Raw genomic sequence first — 13,566 nt, forward strand, 5'->3', positions numbered from 1 at the left:
AAAAATTTGGTCGTCTTTGACAGATATACATTTGTTGATGCTTTCGATGAAATAACAATTGTCGCTAAGGAATTTTACCAGTTGAAAATGTAATTGGCCTCAATCCAACAGCCGATTAATTTTTCTTTTGGCTCTAATGCTAGTTAATTTCAATACAACAGACAGCGAAGGGGTTAAAAAAACTGTCCAATTTTCTGGCAGCGATGCCAGGTGAAATTTTAGGCGTCTGCGTATTAGAAATGGTCCTATGCGACCTCAATATTTAGAAGTATGACGAAAAAACCAAACGAAAACCCTACAGTAATAGCAAAAGTCATTAAAATGGACGATTGTTTATAAAAATTTCGAAAATCTGCAAAAAAGTCGGCTTAATTGCGAAGTCTGCTAACAAACGAAATTTCAAATTTACATACCAATCTGCAAACCTGGCATCAGTGGTTCTGACGCTCATTATTTCGCTATCCTGCGACGATTCCGTCGCATTCTATGTCAAGCTGAAAACCACTATAATTGAAACACGAGTAAAACACTGCTGGGGCTGCCAGTTTTTCTTGTTATAAAACTCAGATTTAAATTGTGTAACTGACATAAATTATGCATCTAGAACTAAACCGACGACACGACCAGATAATCGGAATAAAAAGTGTTCGTGAGTGATTTACCACCAGTTACCATAAATATAGCGACCCCTTGAAAATGACAAAAACTAACTATTCGAGCAACACTGTTTAAGTTTAAGCACCAGAATAAATAAACAAACAGTTTGAAATAGTTGTGGAATAATTCCACCGTTTTGAATTTTTGTGTCTTCTTCTCTTATTTAGTGAATTCCGGAGAGCTATTAAATAATGTGGATCATCATCAATGCAAATTGTGATAAAGCTGAGTGCAGGTGAGTGCTTGAATTTTATTGTTAAATATTATTTTTCTATTGCAGTTAAAATTCTTTCGCCGCCTTCGAAAATGCTTCTGAGGAAGGGGTTACAGTATCTTTCTATTCGTTTCCTACGAACAGTTATATGTAAATTTAAACCAGAGGGTATATAAATAGTTTAGATATACATAAAAAATTTATTCAATACTTTTATTTTAATTTATTTTTAATTTTTTTTCAACTGATTTATTACAGTCATCGTATTTTATAATAATGATGGAATAATTAAAGTCGAAAATTATACTTGAACATTTTTTCTGTCATCTATTCATTCATAAACTTTATTTAGACATTCGAAAAATTGTTCAATCTGTTGAATATGTATATGAAAATTATGTGTTAAAAAACTACATGCAAAGTATAACCCCATCAATCTTCATAAACAACCACGCGCCACCCTCATTTTGATTACTGTAGAGGCACAAAACAGCTTTGAATGATTGCCAATATATAGGTCAATCTCATTTTCTGTTTTAATGTACAAACTGTTTTTTATCGCATCCAAATCCAGATGACACCAACAAGTTAATCAGTGGGTGATTCTTTTTCACAGTTGATTACAAACAATTATATCTTATGGACAAAACTGGAAACGAAGAAAACAAGTTAAATCAAAATTAAGCAAAAATGACTCAAAACTCTCTGAAAGAATAAATTTAATACCTGCCAGCGGGCCAACTACGTTCAGTGGTTTCGTTTTAAGTGAGAATCTCTTGTTTTTGTTTACATTCCATATGTAGTTACCAAGGCTGGTAACTGTTTTTTCAAAATCAATAATTTTCCAACTTGTGTTGCCAGTTCCAACATTTTTTCAAGCGATTTCGTTTTGACATTACCAGTTGCTGAGGGGTAGTTAGATTTGCAATACAGTTTTGATAGTCGAGTGGCAGGTCGTAAACCACTCCTGAGCATGCCCTTAGAGCACATTCAGCAGCTGCAAGATTCATATGGGTGGTCTATAATGTAAATGAAACTGAAACAAAATTATCCCCAGCAATCCGGTTTTGTTTCATTTATTCGACCAATTATACTGTCATTTTTAAAACGGCATCGTAGACCAGTTTTAAATTTGACAGTAGAACTGGTCGAATAAATAAAACTAAAACGGATTGCTGGGGATACATTTGTTTCAGTTTCATTTACATTATAGACCACTCATATGAATCTTGCAGCTGCTGAATTTGCTCTAAGGGCATATTCAGCAGTGCTCTAGTTCTAGATGCATAATTTATGTCAGTTTTAAAATTTAAATCTAGAAATTATAACAAAATAAACTGGCAGCCCCAGCAGCGTTTTATCTGTGTTTCAAATATAGAAAAAAATAGAACGGTTATGTATACCAGTTTTAAATTTGACAGTAAAACTGGTCGAATAAATAAAACTAAAACGGATTGCTGGGGATACGTTTGTTTCAGTTTCATTTACATTATATACCACCCATATGAATCTTGCAGCTGCTGAATTTGCTCTTACACGAGTCATTAAAAATGTCATTACTAAAAAATAATATCATTTTAATGAACGTGTAATGGTACACTAATGACGAGATTTCTAACAAATTTGAAATACATCATTACTTAGTCATCATTTAAAATGACATTTTTAATGCTCGTGTAAGGGCCGCTTTTGAAACACGATTAAAACACTGCTGGAGCTGCCAGTTTTTCTTGTTATAAAATTCAGATTAAAATTTTGTAAGAGCAAATTCAGCAGCTGCAAGATTCATATGAGTGGTCTATAATGTAAATGAAACTGAAACAAACGTATCCCCAGCAATCCGTTTCAGTTTTATTTATTCGACCAGTTCTACTGTCAAATTTAAAACTGGTATACACTTCCTTTCGAATCATCCTTCTATTTTTTCTATATTTGAAACACAGATAAAACGCTGCTGGGGCTGCCAGTTTATTTTGTTATAATTTCTAGATTTAAATTTTAAAACTGACATAAATTATGCATCTAGAACTAGAACACTCCTGAATATGCCCTAACTGACATAAATTATGCATCTTTAACTAGAACACTACTGAATATGCCCTTAGAGCGAATTCAGCAGCTACCCACATTATCAGATCCAAATGGATTCCGAATCAATTCCGAATCGGCGAGAAATTTTCATTCGGAATTTCATGTGGAAATCATAATGAATTCCGAATCAATTCCAACTCCAGTGCAACAACCGATTCCGAATGAAATATCTCCAACAACCGGTTCGTTTGGAAATCATTCAGAATCGAATAAGAAAAGCTAAATGAATTGACGTTTAAGATTCTTCTTCTTTCTTTTCTTTTTGTTTTGATATATATATATATATATATATATATATATATATATATATATATATATATATATATATATATATATATATATATATATATATATATATATATATATATATATATATATATATATATATATATATATATATATATATATATATATATATATATATATATATATATATATATATATATATATATATATATATATATATATATATATATATATATATATATATATATATATATATATATATATATATATATATATATATATATATATATATATATATATATATATATATATATATATATATATATATATATATGTGTGTGTATATAATACAAATAGAGCAAATAGAGGTTGTATTTCAACGATATTTATTTATACATAAATTCATAATAACTGCAAAATAACATGTTGAGTTCATCTTCCCATTTATATTTTTATTTAACACGGCTCTACGTTGATCGAGTTATGTAAAGAAGGGAAAATACCTTGGTGAAACCATTTCAATAGATCATTTACTGCTATTGTTGATATATTGTAATGTGAAGACCACGATATGAGTTTGTTGGCTACATCATACACTTCTACAGTAGCAGATTCATCATCCGAATCACTGTCCATTACGTATTCATTCTCTTCATCCCGATCCAATAATTGATCCATAACATTATTATCATCTTCTAACGGTCCAGTCTCGTACAATTCCACTGTTTCGTTCCGAAAATCCATAGAATCACCGAAATTTTCATCGTAGACAACAATGTCGTCCATTAGCACAGATCTTTCGTCATTACGTTGTCTTATTAGTGGAACCCCACTTTCCTGTAAACGTACGGCTCTATCGATTTCACGTTGCACTCTTCTATATCGGGTGCTTCTCGACATTTTTATAACTAATATAGAGTTTTATAATCATAATAATAATAAAAATCAAAATTTACCTTCGAAGCTGAACGAACACAAACTTTTTTTTTACTTTTTTCACGTTTTTCACATGTAGTTAATGACGTTTAATACAGTGGTGTCAGACGAAAATTCTAGCACTGAACCGATCGAGCACTGAAAAATCATGCAGTCGAGTAAGAATTCATTGCTCATTTCGATAATGTGGGTAGAAGTTCTATATGGAAGATCTATAATAGAGCAGAAACTGGAACAAACGTATCCCCAGCAAGCCGTTCTAGTTTTATTTATTCGACCAGTTCTTCTGTCAAATTCAAAACTGGTCTACGATGCTGTTCTATTTTTTGTATGTTTGAAGCACGAGGAAAACGCTGCTGCGGCTGCCAGTTTTTCATGTTATAAAATTCAGATTTAAATTTTATAACTGACATAAATTATACATCTAGAACTAAAACACTACTGAATATGCCCTTAATATAGAAAAAATAGAACGGCAGTGTATACCAGTTTAAAATTTGACAGAAGAACTGGTCGAATAAATAAAACTAAAGTGACTATAATTAGAGTGACGACAGCTGTTCGTTTGGAATGACAGCTACACTGAAAGAAAGATAATAGTAGAATGTACCATTTTGAGGGTAAAATTAAAAACAATGCACCATATAAATCTTGCTGAACATACATTTTGATTAATTTGAAATCAATTTATCGTATATTTTACCATTTCTATGCTCTGGTATATTCAAGTAGAATATCTGTTTATATAGTACGATTTACTATGCTTATTTGAAGGTACATCTAGTATTTTTAACAATAAATTTCAATAGTATGTTTAACCATTTTACTGTTCTAGTAATATTATCGGTGATAATAGTAACATATACCATATCGAAGTTAAAATAGATATAGTTATTTTTACTGCAAATAATTATTCATCCAAATAAAATTTACTGTATATGGTAATACATCATGGTTGAAAACACTATGTGTAGTAAAACGCTATGGCATGTATTTAGTCAATTGCAATATTTATTCTAAAAATTATAATACAGTTTTTTCGCGGTATGCTGCATAGTTCGTAGAATTCGACATTCTACTGTCACAAACTGTTATAATTTTTATGCCTATGTTTAGTTCATGATATATTTATTAATTTGATTAAATTGATACATATTATTAAAACAGTACATTGATAATGTATCACAGATTGTAACTTTAAAATTTAATTATAATGTTAATATATTACAAACGAATTGATTGTGTATATCAACGCCCAAATGCATCAATGGGTCAAATGGTCCGATACCGGTAAAACCAATCTGCAACAGCGTTCAGTAGAGGCGTGCAAAACAGCTCATTTTAGTGAACAGCTCCGAACCGATCAGCTCACCAAAGTGAATCGATTCGATGTATCAGCTCATCAGCTCTTTTAGTTTGAACTTAAATTTCATTTTGTGCGCCGTTTTTCTTATGCACCGGTTTTCTTTCATATGCATGATCGGAATTGACTCATTGATTCGCAATGATGCAATGAATGCAATGCGAATTAATTTATCTTTAATTGATGTCGACTAAATTGAATCTCTTAAAGAGCCGAAGATCCGATCAGCTCGTAGCGTGTTCCTTTCGTCATAATGCAGTGAACTGGGTAGCAAATGAGTGAGCTGATGAGCTGCGGTTCTTTTGAAAAGAGCTGTGAGCTGTCAGCTCACTTCAATGATTCGATTCACTGGAACAGCTCAGGAGCGAATTGCCCATCTCTAGCGTTCAGTGATGGTGAAATGTTTACAGTTGGTGTTCAAGTGTAAGTATATTATTGATTAACATTATTTATTACAAAAATTACATATAAAAAGTGTATTTACAAGAAGTATTTTTTTAACCTGATATATTTTTTATCTCCTATTTCATACATATGGATTGGTGGTCCATCACATTGATCAATCATCGTCATCGAATAGTTAGAACTAGGTCCAATAACTTCAAAAGCTGCGAAATGTGTTGAATAATTGGATACAATCCATACCTGACATACAGCGTACAGAACGTCTTTTTTAACGAGTAAGTCTCGAATTTCAAATAATTTTAAGTTGCTTATATCAATATCTGATTTAGTTAAGAAATATCCTCGTTTGTATTCGGTGCCTTTATAAGAAACTGTGCTCGATGCATGAAAGCTTGAAGATAATAATGTACTATTAATTTCTAATAACGAAAAATAAGGCATATTTGCGAGATGAACTGTAGCTACTTTTTTATAGTTTAAATCTTGTTGGAAGAATCTCGAATTATTTAAATCTTGTGAAAAAATTAGGCCAGCTTTTATACAGAGTGTCAAACAAATGTTGCGTCTTGATGTTATGGTTCTACAATATTGTTTAAAAGATTGATGAAAAGCTTCAAAACGGAAACTCCAAGTATAACGCGGAGGTCCAACTTTTTTTATTGTGCTTACGTAATGGAGAAGTATATGATATTTAGGTTTTAATTTTTCGTTAAATAGTTCTTTATATAACGTGTGGTGGAGACTTATTTGTTTTTGTAGAGTAATTAATAATTCATCATTAAATCTTGGAAGTAAAATCAAATCTGCTAGCTCTATCAGGGACAATACAAAGTTCCATACTTTGTCATTTTCAGGAATTATATCTCCAAAAATTAATGGAAAAAAATGCAAGAAATGCATCATTTCTCTTGCGGTCATTTTGAATGATGATGTTTTTATGTGCTCCCGAGTAATTTTCCTGAATGTGTTCCGTTTTTCTATTTCCCCATATTTGAACATTAATATTCGATAGTTTATAGTGTGCAGAGAGATTTTCATTGTCTCTATCATGTATTTTAAAACTAAAGCTAAATCATAATGGCAAATACCATGCGAATACAGATCGTGCATTGGATCGACTATTGTAAACTTACCCACATGATAGTGTTGAAGTCGGTTAAAATCAGAATAATCTTTTATCCCGGACTCATTGAAAGCTTTTAATGCATCTTCGTTATAATTTTGTTTGTTTCTATTTAAACCAGGATCAAGTTGAGTCTGTATTTGAGCTTGATTTTTACTTATTCTACAAAATCTGCAGTAAAACATGGAGTTGAACGATGTAGCATAACCCATAATTGTATTGATGCCCAAATTATCACCGAGTAATCCTGCTAGCACGAAATGAACTTTTGTTGTAACTCCTCTAATCTCAAGACATATTCCATTCTTTTCCAGATCAACCAAAACATCGATCAGTTCCTTGAATGCGCAAGATGGACCAAATTCGTTGATGTCTTTAGCCTTAATGAATCCAGCCACAAAAATATTACATAATTTTGCTAAAAAATGAGCAGGAATGATTGGAAACGTATAGTATAATCCACACACTTTATGAGTTCCCGAGTGGGCGCCGATTGCATCATTCAATTCTGCTTCGTCTGAGAATAAAAAGTATGGAACAACAATCTTATCTTTGAATTCTTGTTTGATATCGCACCACAGACTTCCGTTCACAAAATTTTTGATATTATTATCGTGTTCTAGTAACTGCATGTTATGAATCGATTCATGAAAGACGTTACCGTTTTCGAAAAACTTTCGAATTTGATATTTTATAGGCATAAGACAGCCTCTAGAAATTACATTTTCATTTTTATCCTTAAATTCTATTGTCTGCGGATTTTCTATCAGATTAAGATTTTTCAGTTCATTATTAAATTTATGTTCTGTTGCCACGAATTGAAAAGGGTTAGAAATTTCCTGTAATAGTTCTTCATAAATGTTTTCTTTCGGAATGTAACTAACTTTTGTAAGCGCGTCGCAAATGGGTCTAACAATCTGTGCTGATATATTTTTTTGAAGTTCAACTACGTCTTTTCTGGCAAAGTTTTTTTTACTATAAAGTGTTAAAGTAAAATTTAAAAAGCTTTCTCTGAGTTTATTTATTATATCGATTATATCACTTTCAACCAAACCATTATCATTTTTCGAGTCAATTATGTTATCTACGGACTTACGAGGTTCTTTGCATTGGTAATTATCTGGTGCTGCGAGTATATTGTTTAAATGAATATAACTGGCACGGTCTTCAATAGGTTTTTCTTTCAATATTTGTGGTTCAAAAAGAATTGAATGAGCATTCACAACGTGACGTTTGAAACGATGCTTGTCTTGGAAAGCCATTTTCGGAACGCAGTTAGTACATTCGTATTTAAAATTAATTGGAGTTCCATGGAATACAGTTAAATGATGCATTAATATTGGTAACGAACATATCGTGTCTTTACAAATGAAGCAATTCATTTTTGACGCGCTTTCAGAAATGCTAACAATTGCAACAATTGACTATTTTTCGATTTTCGGCTTGAGTTGATATCGTAAAAGAATTGGCATATAAAACACCAGAATAGTTCGCAGCTCTCAGGAAATTCGAAATCTAACACGAATTTCAATTTGACGACGACATCCAAACAGCGTAGGAAAGTTGGTAACTTATATTCTAGGAATTGAGTCACCACGTAAAATGAGTCCAGACTCTGTGTATGTCCAATAGCATAGATGCGAGGAGATAACTGTATGTTAGCAGATTCGTGTTCTTTTCGAATTGAAATCAATGCTTCTCGATATTCTTCGTACGTGTCAATGATACAACAGACGTCGTTTTGTGCTTGTACTATTGTTGGCAATTTCCTGGCTGATGTTCTTGAGGGCTTAACGATTGCGTGGAAAATGGTACATAATATGTAATCACGAGTATCTGAAAATAAAATTTTCATAATTGTTCTCGAATAAGAAAAAATGTTACCTTGTGAAATCAATATGTATGACTCGGATAGTGTATCTAACAGCTGGATTGAATAATGATCTTTAATGTTACTTATTCGTGCGTAATCGATGAAATCAACAGCGAATCTCTCCCAACAGTCAAAAACTGTCTCCAATCGCTCAGAGGTATTGTATAAATGATTGAAATCCGTGTCAATCTGAATTTTAAAAAAACCTTTTCATCTCACATTTCATACTTTGTCTAGTACGAATACTTACCAGCAAGTATCCATTTTCATCTGTTATTCTTGGCCAATCGTTCAATATAGTGCGCTTGTCACTGTTTTTATCCTGCTGAATATTACGAAAACGCAGCAAAAACGATTCCGCCCAGTGTTGGCGAATGCGCTCTTCTGGTGCAATGTTATTGCGTAACCAGTTTTTAACAGTTGACAATCTTTCAATCTCTGAGAGAAAGGAAAATTTCATGTTAAATGCTAAGAAAGTATTATATAATGAAATCAAATGTTACCTTTGTCAGGTAGTTCTAGAGCAGAAGACTTGACATTGCTGATATGATCAGCTACTTTGTCTCGAATGCGCTTGCCGAGGTCTTTTTTACTACGATTATGAAACCGGTCATACAACAAGCCGGATGGGTGCTTTTTATTGGCCGAAATATCCCTCGGATTATAGTAGGTTTCCTGAAATGAAATATACACAATGTATTACCATAATCGCTATAGTAAAATCGGTGTAACATTACTGCAATTTCCGGAGGAAAACGTAAAGAAATTAATTTAGCGAATTTCGCCATGTCCGGTAGTGTGAAATGCAGTTGATTGGCTATATAATAATCAACCACAGTGTGAGACAGTGCTCTTCTGTTCACGTTATCCAGATACTGGTGCGATTTGTAGTATTTACAAACAATCTTCCCTTTTTCGTTCCTTACAAGAATGTCTTCCAATAAACCAGTAGTTACGGAAACAGAGTTTGCCAGTTTTAAATATGCAGGTACCGCGGAGCTGCACGACTCAACCTCTTCATCGTTGCGAATTGTTGACTCGTGGAATAATACACTATCAGGCCAAATCATGAGTTTTCTGCGAAGAGCGTGTTTATGCCCTGTCCATTTCGACACCGAGGAAATGTCATTCAGTGCCTTTTCGTCTAGAATTTTCAAATATTCTAGTGTGATACCATGGCCTATAAAGTTATATCATTCTCAGCATCATTAAAATTACTCTGAAAAGAAATTATATAACAGTCGTGATTCACTCACCTACTAGAATAGCATATATAGCGGGGCTTAGTATCCAAGAATCAATCATATCACGGAGCTCCGGAATTTCGTCAGCATCTAGTGTAAAATCGTTTAACTTTCGGATAATGCTTTTTATTAATTTTTTTAGAAATACTAATACCTGAGATTAAACCTTCATCAGCAATGATATCGTCAATAATTATTTCAACTTTCTCACTATCCATTTCACGAGAAACACGATTGAATAAAACCAAATTCAAACCACACGCGAAGATGGCGACTAATGAAAAATTGTTTTATTTTTTTGCAAAGCAGAAACAGTTTTATGGTTATTGCCACTGCAACACGATGTTTAAAAATACTACACTTGTGGTAAACTTAAGAACCAAGAATTGTTATTTTAAAATTGTGATTATTATGATTACAATTTAACCATAATTATGGTAAAACTTAGAACAAGGCTAGTTTTATGTAGTAGAATTAACAGAAATATTCTTGTTGTTTTAATTAGACACTGGATTTAGGTTAAATGTATATTCTACTAAAATCGACTATGCATATCGAAAGGTGTTCATAGTATTTTCAAATATTGTTTTGTTTAATCGAAGAAAAATTTTGTAAAATTTACTATTCATCAGAATAGTAACTTGGAGAAGAGCTTTGTTAACGTATCTACCAGAAAATTATTTTCAGTGTACCAGTTCCAACACGCTTAAAAATAGTTACTCAAAAATGAGTAAGATCTCACTCATCTACAGAAAAAGTGGAACAACTCTAATTTAGAGTAACTCCGAAGTTACTCAAATTTGAGTTCTTCCACTGGAAACGATATTTGGGTAAAATCTACTCATTTACTGAGTAATACTGTATTCGTACATGTATTATATGTATATAAATTTTATTTCACATATACCAAATTTGCAAAAAAAATTGCTCCTTTTCCGAGTGTATTGTATTAAAATGTTTAATAATTGAACTCAATACTATATCAAGTGGTGGTCGCTTGGAGTAGTGTGTTATGCTCATACACTTATTCCTCATAAATGACATTTGAGCATATTCGTTTCCATTCTAAAGCACAACACGAAGCTGATCATTCCGGTTTTTGCAGACACAACACCGTTTGTGTTGATCGACTCACTCTCGAAATACGCTTCTCACTAACAAAAAATACAACCTGTTGCTACAAATGGTTATTACAACTTTTAGACTTATCGCGAATGCGAATAGTAACTATAAAACGAGATTTTGCGTTAAACTCAAATTTAGAGTAGGAGTTTCTCAATATCATTGATGATAACTACTCAATTTTTGACGTTTCCATGTATCATTTGAAAATGAGTAACTAGTACTAGCAAACGACCTGTCAATTCAATTCAATGTAAAGCTAATGGAATGTTTTGAATTGTTGCCAACATTACGGATGAGAAGTCTTCACTCTGGTTATAGGCACTCTAAATAAAACTAGAACGGCTTGCTGGTGATACGTTTGTTTCAGTTTCTGCTCTATTATAGATCTTCCATGCAGAACTTCTAGCTGCTGAATTTGCTCTAAGACAAGACCTGACAACTGGCTTCTTATTCTTCCTTTCGAATCATTCTTCTCGTCATTTTCGCCCTGTGGAATAAATACCTAAGACAAGACCTGATAACTGGCTTCTTATTCTTCCTTCCGAATTATCCTTCTCGTCATTTTCGCCCTGTGGAATAAATACAAACGTATCGGCTACAGTGTAGCCATATTTACTGATTTTTTAATAACTCTATGGTAAGAGAAAATTTGTTATTAAATTTAAATTTTTAAACTCGGTTTTTGATTTGAAATAAGCATGGAAAATGGTTTGTGGATGCATTCTTTTATTATATATTAATGCTTAAAACAATTAGTTGGGCTTTGATGACAAAACACGGAATATCTCATGTTGAATGCAAGATCGAATCCATTTTTGACGTATTACCGGATCTTTTGGGAACCGGAAAAAGTCAAGTTTGGATAGAAATGCTTAGTGCGACCACAGTGTGGAACACAACAGTTCATTCTTCTCGTAAAACTAAATGCACTTCCGAGTTTACACTAATTTAACAAATCTTTTTTGGTTACACTTTAATTCACTAAAAAGAAAAACGATTTTAATTACATAGTGCTTCCACTATAAACATTTATTACAAATGAGATTGAAAAATAGTGAAACATTCCCTGAAAATTTTCATTCGCATAGGTGAGCTAAAATTATACATTTTAATAAACTTGTTTTCTAATTTTCTTTATACTTGGCATCATTGCTCGCGTGCCCTGCAAAAGTTTTTTCTTTTCACATTGTGCGGGAAGCAACATCAAAATCAGCCAATCAGAAACTGGTCCATTTTTGGAACAAAAGCAGCCCCCCCCCCACAGTTGTTAGGTCTCGTCTTAGATAAATACCAACGTATCGGCTACAGTTTATTTACAGATTTTTTAATAATTTTATGCTAAGAAAAAAAATATGTAATTTCAAATTTTTATACTCAGTTTTTGATTTATTTATTTATATTACTCGGTTTTTGATTTATATTATCCATAGTCAGATTATGCCAGATCGCTTGATTTTTTCAACGAAGCGGCGGGAAGGCTCTCCAAACACAAACAACTCTTCTACTGCAGTGAATGTTCTTATGCATGCAGTAATTTACTCGTTGTATCCGAATACAGTCCTATGGAATCTGTTCTGAAGCAGGTTTGTGTTACGCAGTGATCTATTCGGTATTCGAAAATTAAGGTCATAAAGCAATTCAGGAGCATCAATCCCTCCGTTGATCAACTTAGCAATTATCAACGCCTGTGGAGTTGCAATAAACATAAAAATATTTTGGTGAATGCATTTATTTATTATATGTTAATGCTTAAAAACAATTAATTGAGCTTTGATGACAAAACACGAAATATCTCATGTTGAACTCAAAATCGATTCCATTGGCGACGTATTACCGGATGTTTTGGAAACCGGAAAAAGTCAAGTTGGATAGAAATGCTTAGTGCGACCACGGGAAGGCTCTCCAAACTCAAACAACTCTTCTACTGCAGTGAATGTTCTTATGCATGCAGTAATTGACTCGTTGTATCCGAATACAGTCCTATGGAATCTGTTCTGAAGCAGGTTTGTGTTACGCAGTGATCTATTCGGTATTCGAAAATTAAGGTCATAAAGCAATTCAGGAGCATCAATCTTTCTGTTAATCAACTTGGCAATTATCAACGCCTGTGGAGTTGCAATAAACATAAAAATGTTTTGGTGAATGCATTAATTTATTATATGTTAATACTTAAAAACAATTAATTGAGCTTTGATGACAAAACACGAAATATCTCATGTTGAACTCAAATTCGATTCCATTGGTGACGTATTACCGGATGTTTTGGAAACCGGAAAAAGTCAAGTTGGA

The 13,566-nt window shown here is 32.6% G+C and overlaps 1 protein-coding gene across 1 annotated transcript; it reads right to left on the reverse strand.

Annotated features, from left to right (window-relative positions):
* Positions 1-7,909: 7,909 nt before the first annotated feature.
* Positions 7,910-10,440, reverse strand: LOC131425185 (uncharacterized). The gene is made up of 7 exons (XM_058586847.1): positions 10,307-10,440; positions 10,165-10,242; positions 9,646-10,088; positions 9,412-9,583; positions 9,159-9,346; positions 8,920-9,097; positions 7,910-8,871 (listed from the first exon to the last, which is right to left on the reverse strand). The coding sequence occupies exons 1-7, from the start codon at positions 10,368-10,370 to the stop codon at positions 8,414-8,416; spliced, it is 1,581 nt and encodes a 526-aa protein (XP_058442830.1). The 5' UTR covers positions 10,371-10,440; the 3' UTR covers positions 7,910-8,413.
* Positions 10,441-13,566: the final 3,126 nt, after the last annotated feature.

The sequence above is a fragment of the Malaya genurostris genome, chromosome 1, assembly GCF_030247185.1.
Source record: "Malaya genurostris strain Urasoe2022 chromosome 1, Malgen_1.1, whole genome shotgun sequence".
Classification (NCBI taxonomy): Eukaryota; Metazoa; Arthropoda; class Insecta; order Diptera; family Culicidae; genus Malaya; species Malaya genurostris.

Coding starts and splice junctions, on each gene's coding strand:
- LOC131425185 (XM_058586847.1), bottom strand. CDS start 10,370: ATGGATAGTGAGAAAGTTGAAATAATTATTGACGATATCATTGCTGAT. Junction 10,089..10,164: donor TATATATGCTATTCTAGTAG/GTGAGTGAATCA, acceptor ATAACTTTATAG/GCCATGGTATCACACTAGAA. Junction 9,347..9,411: donor TCTAGAACTACCTGACAAAG/GTAACATTTGAT, acceptor CCTTTCTCTCAG/AGATTGAAAGATTGTCAACT.